Source organism: Lissotriton helveticus, chromosome 7 (genome assembly GCF_964261635.1).
Source record: "Lissotriton helveticus chromosome 7, aLisHel1.1, whole genome shotgun sequence".
Lineage (NCBI taxonomy): Eukaryota > Metazoa > Chordata > Amphibia > Caudata > Salamandridae > Lissotriton > Lissotriton helveticus.
The window spans coordinates 1,010,754,171-1,010,780,468 of NC_136068.1; the positions used below are offsets into that span (position 1 = coordinate 1,010,754,171).

A 26,298-nucleotide genomic window follows, 5' to 3' on the forward strand; every position below is an offset into this window, starting at 1 on the left:
TATGCAATTAAGCCTGGTCATGCAATTTACGACCGTTTGTGTGGAAATTGTATGGTGGAAGCAAGGAACGCTGCCACCAACAAGTATGTGAGCGTCTGTTGTTCTCAGCATATTTTACGGCGGGTTGCTCTGCGACAAAATGCGACCTTGTGTCCAGAATAATCACAAAGAGGCATTTTCCACTAAAATATAGCACTAAATACCAGATTTCCATTTCATGTAATTTTATTCTGAAATTTCATTTATTTACACAAAAGGAAATGTCACACATCATTTTTTTAGATTGACGAGGGCTCTGTAGTTTCTTCAACAATACAGGTTTGCAAAAACCATGACAAAACAAGCACGGACAAAGCTCAAAAGCTGGCAGCCAACGCCAGAGCTACAGGCTTTGGCAAAGCTTGGTATTTTATTGCATTAAACTGTAGGCTAGTGTTCACAGTACCAAAGACCATCTGGGGGCTCAGTGAACTAATACATTTGCTGCAGGAGCTGTGGTTTAAGCAAGTGGTCACAGGTTTAAACCCGGGCATGTCCACTGAGCATTTCATTACTGCATTGTCTTTAAAATGGGCACCATTAAGAAAATGATATTGTGAAATAGCAGTGAATGTGCATTCAACAAAAACTTATGCTAGAAATGGAAAATGATCAACTGATAATATGCCTAGGATAGAGTTGCCCAGGAGATAGGGAAATAATAATGTCTAACAGATAAGGAGTGGACCATCCAGGAGATCAATATGGCTATGAGCTCGATGTACAAAGCCTTTTTTGCTTGCAAATGTCCTGATTCACAGAATTGGGCCGTTTGCAAACGCAATAAGGTACAAAGCCAAAATTGCGATTTGGTAAGCTGTTACCGAAACACTATTTGGGTTTGTGAATTGGTATTTGGAAGTGGCATCACTTCCAAATACCAATTCGCATTGATATGTACAAATTTTTTGCAACCGAAATGCGGTCGCAAAACATTTGCACTTTATCGCCAACTCAAAGTTGGAGGTACCTGTTCGCAAATGAGAATGCTTGAAAAAAATATTTTTTAAGACCAGGTTCTGCCTACTTTCAAAAAAATGAAATAAACGTTTTATTATTTTATGTTTAAAGACACACCGTTCTTCTTTAAGGAAAATGAGCTACAATAATAATAAACAAGCATTTGCAATGCAAAAGGTCTCGCAGCATTAAAGTTTGAGTTATTGGCATTGTGTATGACAATGCGTTGCATACATTTTTTAGCATACTTTGAATTGGTGAGCAGTTTGAGTGTGTGCAAGAGTGCTGTTGCTCACAGCTGTTATTATTAACGCAGCTCTAATGATGCACCTCACGCACGGGGCTGACAGTTATTATTCACAAAGCTCTGATGATGCACCTCATGCACGGGCTCACAGCTGTTATTATTCACGCAGCTCTAATGATGCACCTCACCACGGGGCTGACGCAGTTATTATGCACCTCAGCACGGGGCTGACGCAGTTATTATTCACACAGCTCTGATGATGCACCTTTGGCACGGACTCACAGCTGTTATTATTCACACAGCTCTAATGATGCACCTTAGGCACGGGCTCACAGCTGTTATTATTCACACAGCTCTGATGGTGCACCTTAGGCACGGGCTCACAGCTGTTATTCACACAGCTCTAATGATGCACCTCACGCACGGGGCTGACACAGTATTATTCACACAGCTCTGATGATGCACCTCAGCCACAGGCTCACAGCTGTTATTATTCACACAGCTCTGATGATGCACCTCCGGCACGGGCTCACAGCTGTCATTATTCACACAGCTCTGATTAAGAAGCAATCGCCTGATTGCACAGCCGTTGACATGTGAACTCGCACAGCTCGCCACAACCTACCTGTCAATCAAAGACGAAGCTGCACACCAACAGTTCCCAGTGAGGCCGAATTGCACATGATGCATGTGCCCAAGGTCACAGGAGGCGTCAGATGAGAGCAGACAAGACTATAGCGACGGATCGCGCAGTCCAACCCTTTAATACGCGCGTTAATGAGATGAGTGATGTGAGTAAACCATTATGGGATTTATTTACAAGCCCCTTGCGATGCCGGTAAGTCACTTTCTCCCATATTAAAAATGACTCACTTACTGCGCAGGGTGCCTGTAAATAAGTCCCTATCAGTGCCCTTCACACGCACTCATATTTAGCAATCCCACATTTCGAGTCCGCACTGGACGCTGCACTCCCTGAGCCCCTGCACGTCCCGTAGTTTATGAGTAGTCTGTAATACGCATTGGCAATTATTGTTACAATCAACAATATAATGATTTTGCTGTAGCACACGTACAGCTGTGTGACGTGAAAAAACCAAAGCTGTTTCATAAACGACCTGCAAGCAAAATAATCCAGCCAACTGGCATTTCTCTTGGAGGCAATTAGGTGTGTTAGAATTTTGGGTTTAAATTTAAACTCAACATCCCATTATGAGGATAAAAGCGTTTTCCACCAAATCACAATTTCGAGTGTTAAAAGAAAAACAGCGACTTTTCAAAATACTACAGAGGCAGAAAATAAAATAACCATCTGAACTAAGGAAGCGCCCAGCCTTGCAATATTTTTCAGGAAAGATTTTAGGATCTAACTAGAGCAAAGAAAATGTTCCATAATTGAGTGGTCATGTTCCTGCGTATATCTCAGTAGAAATCGTACGACTTGATTAGCGAGCATTTGCAATGCTCTTATACGAGAATTATGCCTTACATGGGTTTGGCACACTTGTGCACAGGTGGCAGTATAGGGTTACCGATGATGTAATAGGGCCGCAGGTCAAGCACGCCCTGGCGTTTAGAAAGTGGTGTCACCAGAACCCTGGGAGGGCATTATTTGACCCCAATTCATGTTTTTACATAAATATGCTTTTTAACATGCAACACCTTTGGTGGGAGCGGGACTTCCGTCTTGTGCGCGAATCCCACTCCTAAGAAGACGTGCGCACGCAAAACGAAACCTATCGTGGGGCGGGACTTCCGTTTTGTGAAGCCCGCGCCCACGGAGTGCCTGGAGGAGCAGTGGTGACGCGGGGCTCCCATGCCCGAGGGAGAGCCCCGCGGTAGGAGGCTGCACAAGTCCGGAGTGCCGGTGAGCGGGGAAGGGGGGGATGCCTGTGTGTGTGCGTGTGTGTGTGTCTGTGTGTGTGTCTGTGTGTGCGACGGCGGAGGGGTGGGGGGGGGGATGTCTCTCCGTGCGTGTATGTGTGCTTGTGTATGTGTGTGCGCATGCGTGCAGGGGGAGGTGTGCCTGTGTATGTTTGCGCTTCCCAGGAGACAGCCACGGCGAGCGCGCGCGCGCGTGGCCTGCGCCGATCGCCTTTTGCGAGATGCGCGCGGCCAGGTGCTGTCTCCTGGGAAGCACAGTCAGTAACAAAAGATCTCCTGGCGGACACAGCGCTGACGCGCTGTTACGCCACGAGACCTAAAAATAATAATAAAAAAAAGATCGCTTTATTTAAAAGCAATCACAGGCATGGCGGTCTGCTGACCACAATGGGCCAACAGCCCTGTGATGGCAGCGAATCGCGCTATTTAATGAATAGGGGCTAAATAACCCCTTTGTACATTAGTAATAGCGATTACCAAATAGAGATTCGCAAAACAAATCGTTAACATGCAACACCTTTGGTGGGAGCGGGACTTCCGTCTTGTGCGCGAATCCCACTCCTAAGAAGACGTGCGCACGCAAAACGAAACCTATCGTGGGGCGGGACTTCCGTTTTGTGAAGCCCGCGCCCACGGAGTGCCTGGAGGAGCAGTGGTGACGCGGGGCTCCCATGCCCGAGGGAGAGCCCCGCGGTAGGAGGCTGCACAAGTCCGGAGTGCCGGTGAGCAGGGAAGGGGGGATGCCTGTATGTGTGCGTGTGTGTCTGTGTGTGTGTCTGTGTGTGCGACGGCGGAGGGGTGGGGGGGGATGTCTCTCCGTGCGTGTATGTGTGCTTGTGTATGTGTGTGCGCGCATGCGTGCAGGGGGAGGTGTGCCTGTGTATGTTTGCGCTTCCCAGGAGACAGCCACGTCGAGCGCGTGGCCTGCGCCGATCGCCTTTTGCGAGATGCGCGCGGCCAGGTGCTTTCTCCTGGGAAGCACAGTCAGTAACAAAAGATCTCCTGGCGGACACAGCGCTGACGCGCTGTTACGCCACGAGACCTAAAAATAATAATAAAAAAAAGATCGCTTTATTTAAAAGCAATCACAGGCATGGCAGTCTGCTGACCACAATGGGCCAACAGCCCTGTGATGGCAGCGAATCGCGCTATTTAATGAATAGGGGCTAAATAACCCCTTTGTACATTAGTAATAGCGATTACCAAATAGAGATTCGCAAAACAAATCGTTATTTGGTAATCCCTATGTAACACTATGGGGGCAGCTCAAGTGCCAGACTATACACGAAATACTAAAAGACACGTGCCCGATACTACCTCTTACCCGTTATACTTCCCACAGAATGTTGAAACTGACATAGAAACACAGGAAGAACAGTGGCCCTTTAATGCGGAATGGACCTATGACTGGGAGGAGTCTCGTAAGGACTCGGAGACGTCTTATGCCGGAAACGAGGAATCGAGGGTGTGTCTATTCACCAGGAGGGAGCGGAGGGAAGGAGAGGACGAGAGCGGAACGAAGCAACAGGATATAGCGGATGTGGAACGAAGACGGAGAGACGTTGAGGAGAACGTGGAGCAGGAGAAGCCAGGAGGCCACCGACAACACGAGCCGCCCAGCCATACACCCGCGGGAGGTGTATGGCTCAGCCAGGTACGTGAGAAATTCAGGGGCTGGGTTTTTCGTAAGGCAGCTGCCACCGAGTAAAAGCCCGGGAGTCTATCACCCTTCCTGGTACACCCTTTTCCCTGAGCACACCACCCCACTCACTACGGCAATTGTTTAAGAGACTGCACTAGAAGTGGATCCTCACTCCCTTTCCCCATAGGAACTAATATTGTAAAAACAACAACTGATACCCCGTCGTCTTCTCTTTGTTTTAATCGAGAGGCAAGACGGAAGCTGAAGAAGAATCACCTCGACGGAAGCCCGACAGAGGACGCAGGGCCACGTCTACAGAATCCGGGATCCGAAAGGCGGCGAGGAGCCGTTCTCCTCGAGGAGCAATAACCAACAGAAAGAAAAGTTCAGACTCGCTGTATCTAAAAATAAAACCTGTAAAGACTAAAATTAGTGTATTGCCTATTCCTCCCGCAAGTGCAACAGTGGTGGAGAATGGGGGCATAGGCACCATCTGTGGACTCAAGATGGAGAACGTTGTCGAACAATTAGTAAAGGGACAGGAACAAATTGAATGGGTGATTGAACACCACTTAGTTTCCGCCCAAGCGGATAGAGAGGTGATAAAAAAAGCCCTTGAGGATAAAAGCGACCAAGCCTGGGTCGATCCCGTCCTAAGAGGAGGAACAACCGAAACACCCCTAACCCATGGAGCACCCGCGGTGTCCCTACAAAAGTATAGGAACGGGGAAGATCCAGATGCTTTTCTCTTAAATTTTGAAAGGGCCGCCAGAGCATGCGGTTGGCCGGTAGCAAAATGGCCGTTTTTTTTGGCACCTCTGTTAGGAGGAGAAGCACAGGCCGCTTACCAAGTGGCAAATCCAAGAGGGGACACTACGTATGCGGAAATTAAAAGAATAATCCTCGACCACTTAGGATTAGACACAGAGGCATATCGACTAAAATTCCGAAAGGAGAGAGGTGCGGTAGGGGAAAATCCGAAAACCTTATTTGTAAGGCTGAAAATGGCCGCGGATAAGTGGCTCACACCAACCACAAGCAGTAAAGAGGAAATAATGGACCATATCTATTTAGAGCAATTCCTTGAAGCTCTCCCCTACGCCACCCAAAAATGGCTTCGTCAGCATAATAATTTGACGACTGCCCAGGCTGTGGAAATGGCATCGTCGTTCACACGGGCACAACCTAAAAATTTCCCCTTGGAGATAGAAAAAGACAGGAAAATAGGAATACGACAGGAAAAGAATATTTCTCGAGGGAGAGAAACGATACGTCCACGTACTTGGAGGACCGAGAACAATACACCTACAGGGCCACAATGTTTCGATTGTGGTCAATGGGGCCACATTGCCCGAATGTGCCCAAGGAAAAGGAACGAGGAAGAACCAATGGAGATTGGGTACCTCCCTAAACCCGTCTTGTTTTCAGCCGAGATGGGAAACTCCTTCAGAGTAAGTGTGAAAGTCAATGGACACTCCCTATTAGCGTTGTTAGACTCTGGCTGTCGTCAGTCAGTAATCCAGTCCCCCTATGTAAAGTCAGAACAATATGTCTCTCAGGGGGTGGTTAATATTAAATGTGTACATGGGGATGTTAGACCTTACCCCATAGCGAACATTACCATTGAGACAACAGTAGGATGCTCACAGACAGTTAAGGTGGGGGTGATGTATAATTTACCTGAAGACTTAATAATCGGGACAGATAACCCCAACTTCCTGAACATGTTTAAAGATAGACTGGAGGACAAGAGGCAAACAGAGGAGGAGGGTAACATGGGTAGAGAAAGTCCCCTCGTTCATGGTCTTAAAATTGTGAAATTGACCAAGCACGCAACCTCTCCCACTAAAGGCTCTACTAAGGCGGCGGGTTAGGACCTGTACAGCGCCTATGATTATGTAATACACAGTCAAGAAAAAGCACTAGTCAAAACTGACCTACAAATAGCGGTCCCCCCAGGGTGTTATGGCAGGATAGCCCCGAGATCGGGCCTGGCGGCTAAATACTTTATTGATGTTGGGGCAGGAGTTGTTGATGCGGATTACAGGGGTAATGTTATGGTCCTCCTATTCATCTTCGGGACTGACGAGTTTAAGGTCAAGAGAGGGGATAGAGTAGCACAACTCATTTGTGAATGCATAGCGAATCCCTTAGTAGAAGAACTAGGCGAGTTGAACGACACAGAGAGAGGTTCCAAAGGGTTTGGCTCCTCTGACCCTACAAACGTTCAAATACACTCCGTAACCTCACAGGACCCATGGGTTTTGGACAATAGCTTTAAATTTGCGCAAATTAGTGATCCCACTCTCCTCACTGCATGGGAACAGGCTCATCAAAGATCAGAAGGCTCTAAAGTTTTTCCTGGGTTTATTATCCAGAATGACCTACTGTATCGGATTGGAAAGGAAGGAGACCCTGCTCAACTATTAGTACCTGTCTCTTTCAGAGAGCAAGTACTTTTCTTCGCACACAGCCACATCATTGCCGGTCACTCCGGCGCAGAAAAAACGACCCAGAATATCCTCAGACAATTTTTTTGGCCCGGTATTTATAAAGATACTGAATCTTATTGTAGAACCTGTGACATATGCCAAAGGATAAATATGGTGCGACCCCCGGCCGTTCCCTTACAGCCCTTGCCGGTTATCGGAAAGCCTTTTGAAAGGGTCGGTATGGACATCATTGGGCCACTGCCCAAGACTAAAAAGGGGTTCCGACACATCTTGGTGATCGTTGACTATGCCACTAGGTTCCCCGAGGCGTTTCCCCTATTTGCACCCAATTCCAAGCAGATTGGTGACAGAATGATTGAATTGTTCAGCAGGGTGGGTTTCCCGAAGGAAATTTTAACTGACCAGGGTACGCCGTTCATTTCCAAATTAATGAAGGAAATCTGTGGCACGTTGGACATCCACCAGATCCGTACCTCGGTGTACCATCCTCAAACGGACGGACTGGTGGAGCGTTACAACCGTACTCTGAAAACCACCCTCCGTAAGATGATGGAAGTCAGCGGGGTTGACTGGGACCGGATGTTGCCCTTGGCATTATACGCGATCAGGGCACAGAGACAGAGCAGCTTAGGGGTTTCTGCTTTTGAACTGCTGTATGGCCGTCAACCCCGCTCCCTATTAGAAATGACTAGGGATGCCTGGATTAACGAACAACAGGAAGAAACTAGTGCTACCCTTGACTACGCCAGGGCTCTAAAATCTAAACTGGGCAAGTTAAGGGACTTAGCGTTCACTCACCTGGTGGATAGCCAGCGTAGACAAAAAGTTGCTTATGACAAGGGGAAAAAGTGGAGGCAACTCAGGGTGGGGGACTGGGCTTTAGTTCTATTACCGTCGTCCTCGCATAAGTTTAAGGCAGTGTGGATGGGCCCCTATGAGGTGACGGAAGTAATTGGGCGCACTACCTATAAATTGAAGGTTGCCCCCAATAAACAACAATCGTACCACATCAACCTTTTTAAAAAATGGTTGGGACCCCCTCCCGCAGACGTTCATCTGGCTGACAAATCAGACTCAAACGACTCTACGGTGGACATGCTTGTTCACAATGAGGAACTAACGGCTCGGCAACAGGTAGAGTTGAGGGACACACTGGAATGTTATGGTGACGTATTTTCCAACAGGCCTGGGAGAACTTCTCTAGCTGAACATTCCATTGTAACACCTCCTGACAAAAAGGTGTGGATTAAACCCTACAGGGTCCCTGAAGCAAGGAGAGCCGCTATTAAGTCTGAAGCGGATGAAATGCTTCGCCTGGGAGTGATTCGTCCCTCTAAAAGTGATTGGTCCAGCCCCATTGTTATGGTCCCTAAGCCCGATGGCAGTCGGAGGTTTTGTACGGACTTTCGCGCCCTTAATGAAATTTCACTCTTCGATGCCTATCCCATTCCTAGAGTGGACGACTTACTGGAAAAACTGGGACATGCGAAATACATTTCCACCCTTGATTTAACTAAGGGATATTGGCAGGTGCCCCTTCGACCTGCTGACATTAAAAAGACTGCGTTCTCGACGGCGGAGGGGCACTTTGAGTTCACGGTGCTCCCATTTGGCCTGCACGGGGCCCCTGCAACGTTTCAGCGTCTTATGAACACTGTACTTGCTGGATTGTCGGATTTTACGTCTGCTTATTTAGACGACATTGTGATCTATAGTTCGGATTGGTCCGCTCATCTCACACACCTATCAAGGGTTCTGTTGGCTCTCCGACAGGCTGGACTCACGGTGAACGCAAAAAAATGTAAACTGGCTTTCCAAAAGGTTAAATACCTTGGATATGTTTTGGGGCATGGTCTCATAGAGCCACAGATTGAAAAAGTAAGGGCAATTGCCGACACTCCTTTTCCATCTACCAGGAGAGAATTGCGATCCTTTCTGGGCCTTGTTGGTTACTACCGACGATTTATTCCTCAGTTTGCGGATATTGCCGCCCCGCTCACGGATGCTTTAAAGAACATTGGGAAGGCTTCCTCACCGGTACGTCCCACCCCCCAAATGCAGGAGGCCTTTCGAGTCTTGAAGTCTGTGATTACAATCACACCTGTGTTGTCATCACCGGATTTCTCTCGCCCTTTTGCCTTGCACACCGATGTCTCGGATTACGGCATCGGGGCCGTGCTTTCACAAACGGGCAGCGATGGGCTTGACCACCCGATACTCTATGTCAGCAGGAAACTGTTCCCTCGTGAATTGAAATATGCGACTGTCGAGAAGGAGTGTCTCGCGATCAAATGGGCCATTGAGAAACTTGCTTATTATCTCGAGGGTCGACGTTTCGACCTCTTCACGGACCATGCACCCTTGCTCTGGATGGCTCGCAATAAGGCTAACAATGCGAGAGTATTGCGTTGGTTTTTGTCCCTACAGCCATACACGTTCTCTATCCATCACCGGAAAGGCAGTGAGAATGTAGGGGCTGATTTCTTATCTCGCCACCCACTCACCGATCGCGAGTGTCCGGAGGGGGAGGTATGTAACACTATGGGGGCAGCTCAAGTGCCAGACTATACACGAAATACTAAAAGACACGTGCCCGATACTACCTCTTACCCGTTATACTTCCCACAGAATGTTGAAACTGACATAGAAACACAGGAAGAACAGTGGCCCTTTAATGCGGAATGGACCTATGACTGGGAGGAGTCTCGTAAGGACTCGGAGACGTCTTATGCCGGAAACGAGGAATCGAGGGTGTGTCTATTCACCAGGAGGGAGCGGAGGGAAGGAGAGGACGAGAGCGGAACGAAGCAACAGGATATAGCGGACGTGGAACGAAGACGGAGAGACGTTGAGGAGAACGTGGAGCAGGAGAAGCCAGGAGGCCACCGACAACACGAGCCGCCCAGCCATACACCCGCGGGAGGTGTATGGCTCAGCCAGGTACGTGAGAAATTCAGGGGCTGGGTTTTTCGTAAGGCAGCTGCCACCGAGTAAAAGCCCGGGAGTCTATCACCCTTCCTGGTACACCCTTTTCCCTGAGCACACCACCCCACTCACTACGGCAATTGTTTAAGAGACTGCACTAGAAGTGGATCCTCACTCCCTTTCCCCATAGGAACTAATATTGTAAAAACAACAACTGATACCCCGTCGTCTTCTCTTTGTTTTAATTGAGAGGCAAGACGGAAGCTGAAGAAGAATCACCTCGACGGAAGCCCGACAGAGGACGCAGGGCCACGTCTACAGAATCCGGGATCCGAAAGGCGGCGAGGAGCCGTTCCCCTCGAGGAGCAATAACCAACAGAAAGAAAAGTTCAGACTCGCTGTATCTAAAAATAAAACCTGTAAAGACTAAAATTAGTGTATTGCCTATTCCTCCCGCAAGTGCAACACCCTATTACCATTCTTTGTACATGTGGCCCTTTATCCTTTACTGAACCTACAAACATAGCACAATTGCACACTACAAGAAGTGGTGAATCAAACATTCTCAGAAGTGACCAAAGATCACTATTTCTGAGAAACAAAATCATAAAATTAGTCAGAAGAGGTCAGCTCATAAAATGCCAACCTGACAAGAACTTCTTGATAGCAGGATTCAGGGCAGAGTTCTAAAAACATCACCATATGACCTCTGTTCTTATTTCACATGGTCATGAAGAACAAAGTAAGTAATTATGAAGAACTTGAATCCTGAAGACCCTTGTTCTCATATTGTAATCAATGAAAGTAGTAAGGGGTTACTGTCTTTGATTACAAACTTCCTGAACAGTTCAATTCAGATTGGGATGGTTCTAGTTTTTGTGAGACCTGGCCCTGGCCTCTTGTAAGAGGAAAACGAAAGAGCTCTAGATCTAATAAGGTGAATGACCTTATGATAAATAACCAAAATCTAAATACTGCCGGAGAACATTGAAAAGGTGGCTACATTGTAACTACAAGTGCGCCTAAAAGCCAAACGCATCTTGGAACAATGGGAGTTAAGCTTATGACCAAGAAGAGTGAGTGAGGCAGCAGTATTAGACCTCTAACAGTTCATTTTAGCTTCATAGTCACTTTAGTCGGCTAGGCCACTGCGTCTTTCTAATGTTATTAGATCTGTTGGCAGAGTTTAAAACCCATGATGACCACACACTACTAGCTAAATGAACAGGCTCTGCATTGGCTTAGTTCTTAATACATAAGTTGAGGTGCCAATCAGCTCCTATGCTTTTTAATATCAACACCATGGCAAGCACGTTAGCTCATGGAGTCTGTAGTAGCATGGTTTTATAATTAAACTTAAGACACCCATTTGGATAGAACACAGCCCAGGACATGGCAGGGTGTAATATGTCGATCATAAAAATCCATTCTTGGAGGAATACAAATTGTTTCAATCTTAATAAAAATAAAACAATTCTGTTTGTGGAGTCTAAAATTGTGTTGAAGGATATCGAATTTAGACACCAACAGTTCAAGATAGGCAATATGGTTATTATGATTAAAGGTCAGGACATTTGATTCTGAAATTTCTATGTCAAATACGTGAACTTCAATTTGCATCGGGACCAATTCGGAGTCTGCTCTTCAGGAGTTTGGTAGAAAGAGTGACTTGTTGACGTCCTCTCTGGAGTTTTAGAGTGGCAGGAAGGAGCAGATTCCCACATGAACTTGTGCTTTCTATTTGACCTTCCGAAAACTTTGAAAGTGACAAGGATCTGCAACAAGAACAACTTCGGGAGCTGGAACAGGACCTGCTTGTTGCCTTTGATTAGTTAGGGCGAGGAGTCTTCCAATGTTTAGCAACATGAAGTTTCACCAATGTACTAGGTGGATATCAGTGCACACATTCACAAAACACTACTGTCATAGCAGTCAGGTCTGTGGGGATGGGCATTATGCCCCTTTGACCGTGTAGGACTTATTGGTCTGAGTTATCCCACAGACACATCACCAGGGGTGGTCCTGCGTTGGTATCTATTCACCTGGTGAGAAATCTGCAGTTAGAAGTATCCATTAGAAGAACAAGTCGCCTATCTTCAGTAGCTGACTTTCTAGTGGATGCCGCAGACTCCTCACAGGGTGACCTCCCACCTCCCCAGTGTGAGAAATTGACTCTTTTCCATCTAATAACGTCCCAAACAAGAGATCTGCCCCCTGGTCAAGCTAATACACCAATAAACTCTGCCTCAGAGGGTGAAGACAAGCCTTCAAAAACAAGTAACATAAGCGTACCTGGGTGGTGCTTGTATGCAGTTCAGCTCGTCACTTCCTAAGTGGAACGGCACTTAGGCTTGGATATCTTGTGCCAATTTGGTCTTGGGCCTGAACTTGTTTAATAAGGTAATTCATGTCCATCTCTAAATTTCTTCTCAACTATGAAATACATTGTTTAACAGCTGATACCACAAAATATGGGGAGTAAGTTTAATCACCCTTTTAATGAGCTACATTCCTACCTGTGAGGAAAATGTTCACTTTGAAAAAAGGGGCTACAATTTTAAAATGCTGACAGGAAGCAAACAGACGTTAAGTGGAGGTTTTCTTACTTCTCTGTCCAGGGAGATGGAGAGCAACAGTTCCCGACCCTCTTCAGTTTGCAATGAACAGAGATTGAAGACAATTCGCGAGTGGTTCTGCCCTTCTGTTGAAGAGCCCAGAAGTGACCATTTCTGCTTGCCAGACTTGGTCAAGTCCCAGAGAAGCAGCTCACCCCTGTGAGAAAAATGATGGTTTTACAAAAGGCACAAGCATGAAGAATCTAGTAACAAACTAACTAATGCAAACAATATTCTCATGCAACATCTTCTGTCAGACGACATACCCAAGTAAAAACACAAAACCAAACCACTTTCTAGGTCATTCTGACCGAAATAAAGTCTATATGAACTGAACTGAAAACAAAACGTTTACAGCCACAAACAAACATTGATCGCCAATCTATGCAGAAGAGAGTACTGGCCAACCAGAAGACCTATAGAAAATAAGTGGTAAATGGGCAGTATCTGTGCATAGGAAGTGTTTTTCCATGAGCATCTTGGAGCTATAAAGGAATTGACTTTGCACTCCTTCATAATGGCCTAGTTAACCCCACGTTACTTGTTAACAATACTTAAGTAGAGCAGTTCAGTTACTCTAGGAGGTGGCGGAGATGCGGTGGGCTTGAAATCTAGACAGTAAATTACACCCAAACTCAACATCCAGTGAGAGCTATTACTTCCAAAAGGACCACATCTTTGATTATATGATGCTAAAATACAACAGTTAAAATTATAGCCTCCAAAACCGTTATAGTGTTTATGTGCAAACACTTCTAGTGTTTATATATGTGCAAAACGCTTATAATGTGCATGTGCAAGACAACAGATTTTTTTTATACTAGGAGCTATGCCATTGTTATTCGAAAGGGGAAACAACAGGTGTTCAATGGCCTTCTGAAATTCCAGGCTGAGACTAAGTGTCAGTGGCCGGCAAGAATTTTAATCGCAGATAAGTACATCATGGTTATAGCTAGGAGACTGATCAAAGTCTTCAGGAATCACGGCAACTAGCTACTGCAAGAGACAATACCCCAGTACATGGTGTCAAAAGGAAAACTCCACCTCAGCTGACCTGAATTTTGGCAGACATCCTTTCAAGGGCACCAGTAGTCAGCAACAATTCAGGGTCACCACATGTGTAGTCCTGGAAGGACTGCATTAGAATGACCCCTAGGTCTTGCAGCTGCAGATGTTCTACTCTGACGCCACGGGAGACTGAAGATCAATATCTGGAGACTTCCTGCATGCAGACTTCAGTCAGCCTGATCTCGTAATTTGTCCTCTTGTTCAAAAGCCTTTTGGTGCTCCTCTTCTTCCAAGCCAGGATTTTAGCAGCAGGACGCCCCCCCCCCCAGCCTAGTACTGGTCAGTATTTTGTTACCATGAACGTACCATTTGGAGTGGTATGTGTAGTTTTCTCAAAGGCCAGACAGATCACAATATACAGGTTTAATCTTAGACTTAATATTTACTTCTTAATGGACTGCCTTAGACACTGCAGCCTAGAGACATGATAAATAAAAGTGATAAACAAGCGATCCTGTTTTTGGTCTACATACATTTAGCCTGTATCTTTGGGAATCTGCCCACCACCTTCTATGTGGTAAGGAACCTGGGTTTTGTCATCGACTAGGGACTATAATTTATGTGTGCGCCTGAGCTTGATGCGAGAACATTTTTCCTTTACTTCCCAATCCCATCGGCTTCACTGTCAACCCCATGGCTCTTCTCTGGGCAATGCTAATGCCCTTTATTTAGGTCTTTCAGGATCAACTCTTCCCTCACTCCATTTGGTACAAAATGATGCAGCTTGTTTACGGAATAAACTTCATCCCAGATCTTCAACTAACATTCACTTAAAGAAACTACACTAGTTTTCAGTTCATAAACCCATTCTAAGAAATTGGATTTTTATTTGGGGTGGGTAAATAACCACCTCAAGGAATACACACAGGATCAACCCTTAAAATCAGTAAATTAACATGAATTCAACCCCCTGGTAGCTATGGCACAGGGCGACAGGGTTAACTTACAGAAATGTGTACATAATTTATGCTGAACCAAAAACAGAAATAAAGTCAAAATGCAAAAGAAACAAACAAAAAAATAACTCAACCTGAATTAATAGAGTAAACATTAATAAACATAATGACACCAAAATGATAAAAATCCAGTAATGGAAACCGGAGATTTGAATTTAATTTTTTTTAAGTAGGAATAGCACCAGGAAGCACAAAGTACCAATGATGAACAATCAATTTCTTTATTTGGTTTTATAAAAACCATAAAAGTTTAAGCATAATCAAAACAATAAAATATTTTATGGATTTTATTCCAATGATAGTCAATGGTCACAGTGGAGGCTGACCGGAATAGAGCGTGGGTCGGTACGCCAACCAGGTTCGTCCTTGTCTAAGATGTTACCTTCCAACTTAGGGTCTGATAGAGAGTAAAACAAATTCTATCATTCACAACAAGAATTTTCAATTCTATTAAGGACCCGGAGGTGAGGATTATGCTTCTCTTTCTTTACTCTTTAGTTTTCAGCAATCAATCAAATGTCAACTTTTAAACCACTACATTTCCCATGACCACCATAGTCACATGTCCCAACCACACAACTACATCTCTATATAACCCTAATGTTGCTGTACAGCTTCCTCTTTCTTTGCCTCAAAACCAGAAAAAACAGTTCAACAGTCCGAGACCCTAAAAAGGAAGGATCACCAACAGAACCAAAATCGGCTCAACGACCGCTTGACTCAAATGTCTTGAGTCCCAGAATAGGAAGTCCTCTGCTTGCCACAGCGGGGAGATCATCCCACTAGGAATGCTGTCACCATTGAAAAACACTTCCAGAAAGACTGAACATCTATCTGATAAGAATCACTTGTCCTCGTTTCCTTGGAGAAATGATACACCAAAGCCGTAAACACTTAAACACTGGCTCATATATATATAAAAAACATGAAATAATCAACATTATGAGGGAGGGAAAATATATACATCACATAATCTATTCCAATATCAATATGTGCAAATGACCGGGTGGGATAATTCTCACCTCCATGTCCTTAATAGAATTGAAAATTCTTGTTGCAAATGCTAGAATTTTCTTTATTCTATGCCATGACTAGAGGCTCCAATTATGCTTGTTTAAAGCTGAGCCACCACCACAGAATTGACATCAACAATTAGTTTATAATAGAATGACTTAAATGTGGATTCTGATGATCAATCTGCCGCTCTTAAGATGTCATCCAAGCGTGATCCTAACGCAAATTATTTAGAAGCTATCGCCCCTCCAGTGGAGTGAGCACCAAAGACATGGGTATCAATGCCCACTTCAGATAACAACCAACACATCCATCTAGGTAATGCTGCAGCTGACACGGGTCTAAAATGCTTCTGTAAAGCAATCAGCCATTGACCCCTCTTATCAGTATGAAACTCAGCAGTGCTCACCGCATACGCTTTCAGATATTCAGACATTTCAGACAAGCTTAGAGTTATCCTGAAATGCCGGGTAGGATACTAACCTGTAATTGCATATTATCCATCTGAAAATAGAAAAAGGTAACATCTTCTGGTGAAAAGAAATCTCCCAGCAACATCTAGAGCTCGCACATCAGACACTCTTGTACATGAAATTAGAGACAAGAGCATAGACAATTTGGCTGACAGTTGTTTCCTAGATAGGAATTTATTATCTGGCCAGGATTCCCAAAAAACGAAAACCATGTTAACACTTCAAAGGACAGCATACTTTGGTAGTTTCAACATTCGAATCCCTCACAATAACTTACATGCCACTGGATGTTTGCCAGAGGGCTTATCGTCAACCGGGAGATCAACTGCCGAAATAGCAGATCTGAAATTGTTCACTGAACGGTAAGCCATGCCCGCAGAGTCTAGTGACAACAATAAATTTATGAACAAACTACAATCTGCTTCAATAGAATCCGCACTTTGTTCACAGCACTAATTACACCCTCACCAAAATGCTGAAGCAGATCTCTTCTGTGTTTCGAAAGATCATGCTTGACTGAATTATCTTCCTGCAAAAGACCTGGGAGATTAAATTTTTACGGAAAACCCTCCAAGCCTCCAGAGAAAGGTGTTCCGAGAGGATCTGTGGATGTGGATGGCCCACTGGATCCACAAAGAGATTGCAAAGGTAGGGGATCAGCACTAGGCACATGCAAGTCAGTTCCAGAATCACAGGAAACTGAAGCTTGAGCTCGCCAGAGCGGGGTCACTAAGATCAATGCTGCTTTCTGGCATCTCAATTGTGCAAGAACCTTGAGAATCCTCATGAAATTGGGAAAAGCATAGCATAGGGAGGGGGAACAGTTTGGGAGAAATGTATCCGTGGCTTGGGCATCCGGATCCGGGAGCCAACTGAAAAAGGTTGGACATTGCTGATTGAGGTGAAATGCAAAAAGGTCTACTGAGCACGGCCCTCAACGGTTGTGAAGAGCATGAAAGACTTTTGGTTGAAGCCTTCAGTCGCTGAAATCTAACAGATGGCGAGAGTGCCAGTATGCATTTGTATTGCGTTGACCAGAGAGATATTCTGCCACCATCAACATTCGATGTTGAAGGCAGTAATGTCAAAGATCTTTGGCCATCCTGGTCAGGATGAGAGAGACTTGGTCCCAGCCAACTTGTTGGCATACCTGACCGCAGAAACTTTGTCCATAGGTAGACGAATGCAACAATCCGTCCTCTCCGGAGAGAGACTTCGCATGGCAAAATAACTAGCTAGGAGTTCTAGACAACTGATATGTAGATCCCGCCCAACTCTGGATCAGTGACCCCTAGTGGAGATCAGACCGCATTGAGCACCTCAACCATAACTGCTGGCATCCGATTTGAATATCATCTCTGGAATTGAGCCATAAATAGCCATTCTAGGCTTCCTTGTGGTCTAGCCACCAAGACATTTCCGTCTTGGCTTTCTCCGATAGAATTATCTGTTCTGAATAGCTGAGAGCCTTGTGGAGGTGTTGAATAAAGGGAACGATAGTGAAGGGGGCCAGGAAAAATGGCCTGATTCGTTGAGGCCAACAAGTCCCACCAGGCAGACTATCGACATCAAGGATACAGTCTGTATGCTCAAGGCTGACCTCAACTCTTTTTTGATGTTCTGGACTTTGTGGGGTGGTGAAAACAGTTGAGACAGCAGAGAATCCACCTGAACACCCAGGAATTCTAGACACTGGGACGGAGACAGGATCGATTTCTGAACATTTATGATGAAACCCAAATCCGGAAGGAGAAGAATCGTCCATTCTAGAGGAGTCCACGCTAACTGCGGACATTAGGCCATGATAATGATGTTGCAGGCCTCATGATCCATGTGAAACTCCATGGAGTGGAGGATAAGCAAAAGGGAGAACTCTGAATTTGTAACAATGACATTGCCAAAAGAATTGAAGAAAACACAGATGGGGAGGATAAATGAGGATGGTTAAGTAAGCGGCTTTTATATCTAACTGAACCATCCAATCTCCCTCTTGGAGGATGTCCCTCAAAAGGAGGATACCATCCATCTTGAAATGACGATAGACAATCCACCCATTGAAGTCCTTCATGTTCAACACTAGGCGTGACCCACTCCCTTTCTTTTCTACCAGGAATATACAACCCGTTTGGGCGGGGAGATGACACAGTTATAGCTCCTTTTTCCATTTCAGCTTGGATTTCTGAGGAGATAAACTATTGCTCTTGTAAGGAAAATTATATCATGGGAGGGGTGTAGGGTTGGATGGGGGTGTTGTAAAACTCTAACCTATATCCCTGAATGGATTTGAGAACCCAAGGCTCTTGTGTTAGACTCTGCGAATTGTCAAGAAATAACTTTGTTCTGCCCCCCAGTAAGACTCCGGAAGGTGGAATAATTCTTAACTGTGGAATCCGATTCGAATGATCCTTGCGCACCGCTGTATCGCCCTTTCCTGAAGCGATTCTGGGTGGCAAAGGGAAGGCAGTGGTAGAAGGTGGAATTATAGGAGGATTCTTGATTACCTCCTCTACTTCATTGGTAAAAGTCTCGTTGCGGACCTTGGTGGCAGCAACAGCCGAAAGCAAGCTCTCTGAAACATCCGGGCCTGCCAAAAAGCGGTCTGAACACTTTTTTTTAAAGCACCTTGAGCTTTGTCCAAGTTGTTATAAGTCGCCACGAACGTATAAAGTTCCTTTATGAAAGGGGTCCCCAAAAAAAAGCCGTGGACTATAGATCCAGAATCCGATGACGCAAGCTCAGTGAGCTTCGGGTCGATTTTAACGTGATGGATCGTCAACACTCACTGAATATGGTACAATTTGCACTGCCTAGTTGGCACACAGCCCACTCGGCTCAGCCAACCAAGAGGTCCAGGTCTATGGGCGTTGCGGCTTCTTCAGCAACCAGACAGTGGATACACAAGATTTATCTTGGTTTCCTGTCCTGTGCCCCAAAATATTATATTTAAACCAAGCAGACATGTCAAGCAGTATTTGACACTAATGTCAAAAGGATGCTCACAGCCCCACCCTTCATATTTTATGAGGTTCATTATTGCACATTAAGGTCAGACTATTGTTTGCTCCTAGTGGACATTTTTTTTATTTTTTTTTTATATATTTTTATTAATTATAACACAAGAGTAGAAATGTACATTACGGGTATCATTGGTATAACATATTACAGTGGCGAACGGGCAGATGAAATAAGAAATACAATCCAATTGTAGGCCTCTGGAAAGCATCAATACCAGCCGAAGCTGGGTCAAAACAATACAAGACAAATAATCATAAGCAAACATTATCAGAATCTGCCCACCAAGGATACAGGATATAAAATTAGACACTCGACACCCGAATATGCATAACAGGCTCAGGAGAATATGCCACATCTCTTGTGGAGAGGGGAAAAGGGAAAAGATAGGTCATAGAACAAAAGAAAGGAAAAACCCCCCACCCTGCACCCCTGCGGATGGCTACGACCTAACCCCACTAGCAGTGTGCCTGTCGCCCCCTAAACTACACCCCAAGGAAGGGAAAAGACGGAGGAGGAATATCTTACGACCCAATGCGGGCTCCCGGACTCCCCTCCCCCCCGCCGCGAACAGATGTTCCCCACCATGGTACTAAGAGAGGTAAAGCAGACTTATAAGCAAACTGATGGAGAAATCACCAGGAGAGAAAATACCATCCCGCCCAGCCCCAGACATAACAGAGGCAGCAAATCCCATTGTCGAACACAGTCAGTACACCAAAGCCAAAAAAGAAGAATCCCATATGGCCCTCACTCCCACCGATACCACCCAGCAGTGTCAAAGGAAGTCTCTGTACAGAATTAAAACAGTCAAGTTCAACCCTGGCCTCTACGATCCATCACACAAACCCTCTCCAATAGGACCAGCACAATAGCAAAGGAGTCAGAACGTTGTAGAAAGGGGAGAAGATCTATATAGCATGAAAGGGTCAGAAGAGTCAATTCTCGAAGTCTATCAGGGATACGAAAGTCAATCCAATGAATATCGATGGAGGTCCCCAGAAACGAAGAAAGAAAAAAGTCCTGTGAGGGCGATGACTTTGCCGAGTTTGCTGGCTGGTTAGGGGCTCCAGTCGCGGGCCGCTGTAGTTGCGCACATATAATAGGCGTCAGATTAGAACGATGCTCGGGGTTCTCCTCCCGAATAAAATCAAACTTTGCGGGGGTCACCATATGGTGCGGGTCTGACTCTGGGCTAGGGTCCGGTCTCGAACAAACAGTCTCGATGCGTATGGTTAGGTTGTGGAGAGCAGCCTCCATTTGCCAGTGAAGAGCCCCGATGGCGGCCATGACGGTCCCCAGCGTCGGTCTACACGTCGTCCGATCCATCTCCGCTTAATCGATGACAAAGCAGGTCATCAACCCCGGAGGTCGGCTACTCCGGGGAAACCAACTGGAGTGGGGTGGGCGAAGTCGACTGGCGACTGTCAGGCTGTGCGCTCGTTACACCGCTGCCGAGTGCGGGGGGCCCCCCCGCGGACCCCGAGGGCTGCAGCAGGGTCCCAGGAACCGGACCCCCACTCACCACGGCATCCACGTCTCGTCGCTGTCTAGCGAATATACGCAGGGACTCGAGACAACCACCAGGATCGAGAATTTGTGTCACTCCAATGAGACCGGACCCTGCCAGGTACCCGCGGCCGATGTTGTTCAACTGAAACCCGGCTGGGTCAGTACTCGAGGCCCCGGCTTACAGTCTGGAGAAGGCCCGAAAATGACAGACGGTGTAACTTCGTCAAAAAAGGTGATAAAGACTCCGGGATTGCGTTCCTGGACTCAGTGACGATTCGGACACACGGGAGTCTGGCGGGAGGTCAGGATTAAGTTCAGGATATATCCACCAGCGACGGAGGTCGACGGAGCCGGGAGCTTATGCGGCCATCTTGGTTGCTAGCGTAGCTCCTCCCCCCCTAGTGGACATTTAATACCCGTTTCACACCCATTCAAATGTTAATCCCTCGTTCGGTGAAGTTTTAGAGTATATGAAAATAAGCTCCAGAAATTTCAGGCAGGGAAAAAGTAACTTTCTAGAGGTTATTGCTCCTTAACTTTAATTATTAATCTGACTGCACCACTGAATTGGCATTTTCTTAACTTATTAAAATGGTTGTTTAATTATTTTTCTAGCTAGTCTCATTCCAGAGATAGAGTTTTAGGATTTTAATCCAGATTATGGTTTTCTACATGGTACAGCTAGGGCCGCCACAGTGAAAAATTGCTTTTGAAGGCTATTTACCATAAGGACGTGTTAACGTTAAATTCCTAAATGACCTCTTTTTAAATACCACGCATCTACCTTGGTGAGCCACAATGAGTGACTTATTACTACCTAAAAAGGAGATTTTTTCTTTCAAAAGGGATTATTTTGACAGGTCAAGATGACGTTTTTGCACTGCGACAGTCAGGTTACACTGGTAGGCCTGATGTCATGTTTCCACTGCCACTGTAGCAGATAGCACACTAAGTGCTGCAGTCTACTAGAGGCATTTAACTTCCAACCCCTGCTTACATCTGGTACCATATACTAGGGACTTATAGGTAAGTTAATTATAACAATTAAGAATATGCCAATTTGACCATACTTACAGGGGGAGCACAGGCACAGGTAGAGGAAATGCTCATAGGGTTCAAAAGACAGCAAAAATATAGGGTCCAACAAAAGGAAAAAATCTGGGGCGACCACAAAGAAAAGGTAGATTTCCTACACCCATCGTGTTCAAAGGTCTGCGCATCAGTTTTTAACTTTTCCTAGTAATAGATCCTCTTACATTGAACAACTATTCAAATGATACACACTCATGCTATCCGGGTTCTACTTCTGCCTTCCTTTTGCTAATTGCCTGGATAAGGAAGTTTGGTCAAGGTTTCTCCTTTTAGATTACGTCCCTCTTGAATTCTCTGCCCATCAACCTTTCCTCCATCCCAAGGTACATGCGGCTCAGGAAAGCCTTGAAAACTTGACTTTTCCAACAGTGGGTCGGTCAACTCTGATCTAGGTTTTGGATCAAATTAAGCAGAAGAATTCATGCCTCCAGGCATTAGCACACTTAACAAATTTGGCAAATAAATCATGCAAGTCCACTGCATCTCAATGATTTCATGCCTCAACATTTTTCGAGTAGGGTTCTACTTTAAGGGAGACACCAACGTATACACCTCTTTGAGGGAGAGTGGCTACTACTCGCAAACAAGTCTATGTGGCAAGTGGTGTTGTGATTATACTCGGGCGCAGAGACCTTGTTAAATGTATCACTGTGGGGAGAATGCCTACATGATTTCGCCCAGGTAAAGAGTTCTGTAGTATGTGTGTGTTGCTAATGAACTGGTGAGTACTGGGCTGCACTAGAACCCGCCACCCCCTCCCCAAGATGGACTCCTTTGTGCTGGTCATCTCATTCGGCATGTACATAGTCTCCTTTGTCCTTCTTTGAAAAGGATACTCCCTGTGGATGTGGAAGGTAGACATCACATACCCTTTGCTTTAGAGCAGATTTTGGGCAGGATTCTTAACAGCAAATAGAAACCACTTGCGGTCACAGTGCACTATAAAAAAACTACTAGAACAAAATAATTACAATTAGCAAATGTACCTACCAACAAACAAGACAAGTCAACTATTCAAGGACAGGCTATAATCCCATACCTGTATTCTCTGTAGTGCACTATCCTAAAGCCATCATGCTCATCCTGAACACCTAAGGTGTGCACAAACACGCACAACATCCTCACCAATGCTATTCTCATCCCAAGCTGACAGAAAAATATAATATATATTTAAGGAAACCAGTTTATATTCTGAGAAGACAATGACTGCAGAATTACCCAAAGCAGCTGGTGACAATCTGTGTAGGTCGCCCACGAGGCCAATGGACAGTTAGCCAAATGCGCTCCTTCACCATGGGGTCAACACCCCCTCCCCGCCTCTTCAAGAAGGGCAGCTTAAGAGTCATCATCCCTAGAGGGAAACAACAATGAAATGTTCAGTAGGAATAAGAAATGCAACCTTTCATCATGCTAACATTACAACCTAATCTATCCTCCTAACCAAGCACCCCACCCCTAGATATGAATCCTTACAAGCCTGTCTGTCCTTGGCCGCACAGTGAACCAGAAGGTCTCCATGTTAAAAGTTAATCACTTTCTCTGCTCATTCTGTATTCCCCTTTGATATATTCTTATACCCCACTCTAAAGTCTCCTTGCTTCTGCCCAGTCGGCTCTACTCAGATTTCACCCATCTGTGCCCGCTCTTCCCCAGTCAGTATACACATTTATCGGCCATGTGCACTCTACTTGGTGATCTTCTTGTCCTGCCATGGGTATGTGTTCAGTCTGAACTCCATTGTAACAAGTCACGTATGCAGCATTTGTAATAAACTTCTGCTCTCTGCATTGTACCATCTGATCATACAGTCTTCTACCAAGCGTAAACTCACCTTTGCCTTTAGCAAAGCTCCAAATACGGACGGTCTGATCTTTGCTGCCAGAGGCTAGGTAGCAGCCTTTGCTCTCTACATCTGGCAGGAGATCCCCATTTGTAACCTCAGGATCTGGAAGCATAAAAGGGAAGACAGAAACAAAGTGAAGAGGGAATGCCAGAAACATAAACATAATGCAATACTAATGTATTCAATGCCCAGGATACCCTTGTGTGGCATGTGAGCACTAGGTTTTCTTGGCACACACTGCAACATTAATACAGGCGCAGGCTAACCATTTTGCCAACAACGCAACATTGCTATGTGGACCAAATTGAAGTGTTTACAGAGCCCACCCATTGACTAGAAGAAAACTGAACCAACACCGAATAAAAGCAGTCGGGAACTCCCTCTGTCTCTGATACTTATTGAAACCGCAGACATGCAACTCGGTCTCCCAAAATGCAGCACTTCTAGGGGCCCGCTGTCTGTAGTGTTGCTCCGTTAAGCAAGTAGGACAAAGCATCAACAGTGAATGTCCTGCCCAAACACAGTATTTTAAATAAGTAACAAGACTCCTATCAAGTATTTCAGCTGCAGTGGTGAAGGACGTTTGGGGGTCATGACCGCAGCAGCTTTTGTAAGGTTAACAAGCACTCTGGCTGGTTGTGCAGCAAGGCAACCCTCAGAACTGTGATCTACAAAAGCTCTTGAAAAAGCTAGGAGCTTTATAGGGTCACGAAAGAAATTATGACGAGTATTCCCTAAAACGGCAATATGCACTGTGTTTTGCAAACTAGGGGGAGGGCGGGAATCATCTTTCAGCCTGGGAGAGATCATAATATGAATTTTGGTTTTGCTTTCCTGTGTTTTGGGTCTCTTGGGAGCAGTTGCATGTTAAAATGCAGTGTGTTAGTACATAGTCCATCCTACCCACACCATCCTCTGAACGCTGATACAATACTTCTTCTCTTGGCACTGGACACCAAGCTATGGAGTGTATCTCATCGTCATGCCCACGGAATCGGCAAAGGACATCCCCTTTCCGGCTGATGTCAATAATGGCAATCATCCCATCTTTATACCTAAATACAGAAGCAGAAAAGTAAGAATTCTTGAACTAAGTTCTTTCCGCACAATGAGACCATTAAGAAAGAAAACGTATTCTAAGTTTCAGAAGTATCAACTGATCAAACAGGTACTAGTGGTGCAAAGTATCTGAAACACTGACTCTCTTATGCACAGAGGCTATCCTCTTCCTTCAACAGCAGGCATGTATAAAATGAAATATTCACAGCACAGAAGAGACCAAGACAGCAATTAAGAATGCAAAGTTAAGAGGGTTAGGGAATGCAACCAGTTGCTGACATAGTTGAGGCATAGTTACTCAATCGAATTTATCAGCCAACAAGAGTTTTACATTCAAACCAGAATAATAATCTTATGATTTGGAGATGTAACCAAGTTTCACAGGTCGAGGAGAGAAAGATAATTTGTTGAAAGTTTTGAGACCAAACTATGAGATTAATAACCTTACAATGTAAGCTCATTTACAAATTTAAAGTTGTTCAGAACACACACGTAAGGCTTTTCTTTTGCTGAATGCTCCATATGAACCTGGATTCCCTTCCTTAAACTGCTTGTGGATGACTTTCTGGAGACTCGTAAATGCTGTACTTTATTTTGTGATGTACCTTTACATTCCTGACAGAGCATTCTGGATGCTAATGCTTGTGTTTAGAATAATTTATGCTATAGTATTGTATTTTGCGGATATGTGAGTTTTTTTCTGCACTTAGACAAGGGTGATATCAGTGATACACAGAAGATCCAAGCTTTCCCAATCTAGTGGTTACTAGTGTCAGTTACCAGCTATGATCTGACTACATTGTCGAGGTTATGGGGCCTGCTTTTGTAATCTTGATGCTCTCAATAAATACTGGTCAGTACTGTGTGGCGGGTACGGCCGTTTACCACTGGTGTCCCAGAACTACCATTATTGGTGCACTCCAACTGAATATCTACATTATTACCTTTGGCAACTTAACTCTGCAGAATTAGAAAACTCAAGCTGTCAAAGCAGTCACCTGTAGGAGGAGGCAGGGCCACAAAAACAGTAAAATCCACAGACTCAGACCCCTACTCCCCCAACTAAAAAAAGAAAGATGGTCCCACCCAATTTTGAAAAAGTCATGCAGGGGTTCAAAGATAAGCTCCGTAGTCTGTCCAAACTACGGTGGGGCATCTGGTAAGCAAGTAATTATGGAATATAGAGCACTTGGAAACATCACTGGAAGAGCCCATCAGTGAGAGGGAGAAATCTAGGTAGCATGAGTAGGATACCTAGGCAGAGTCCCTCGGGGGTACCACACACTAATGGCCTGCATTTCACAATAGGCAGTTGTGAACAGGATTTTCATATTGCGAGGGCACCCATGGAACTTGGTTGACTGAATGGGCTCTCAAGTTAAAAGTAGTTCAGATTGGGGGCCAGGACCTAAGGAAATGCAAATTGTTGCCTTAGTCTGGAATGAAGGCAATCAGCAGGGAAACGCAATCTTGTGCCTACACCTTCACTTCTATAAACACCATT

At 45.2% G+C, this 26,298-nt stretch overlaps 1 protein-coding gene across 3 annotated transcripts in view; it reads right to left on the minus strand.

The window, feature by feature from the left end:
- Nucleotides 1-26,298, minus strand: part of GEMIN5 (gem nuclear organelle associated protein 5) — a 384,438-nt gene that overhangs the window by 253,279 nt on the left and 104,861 nt on the right. For all 3 annotated transcript variants that reach the window (XM_078653694.1, XM_078653693.1, XM_078653695.1), the window contains 4 exons: nucleotides 24,639-24,790; nucleotides 23,724-23,837; nucleotides 23,111-23,243; nucleotides 12,757-12,922 (listed from right to left, as the gene is read on the minus strand). In XM_078653694.1, the coding sequence (XP_078509820.1) occupies nucleotides 12,757-12,922; nucleotides 23,111-23,243; nucleotides 23,724-23,837; nucleotides 24,639-24,790 (565 nt within the window). The remainder of the gene's footprint in view (nucleotides 1-12,756; nucleotides 12,923-23,110; nucleotides 23,244-23,723; nucleotides 23,838-24,638; nucleotides 24,791-26,298) is intronic.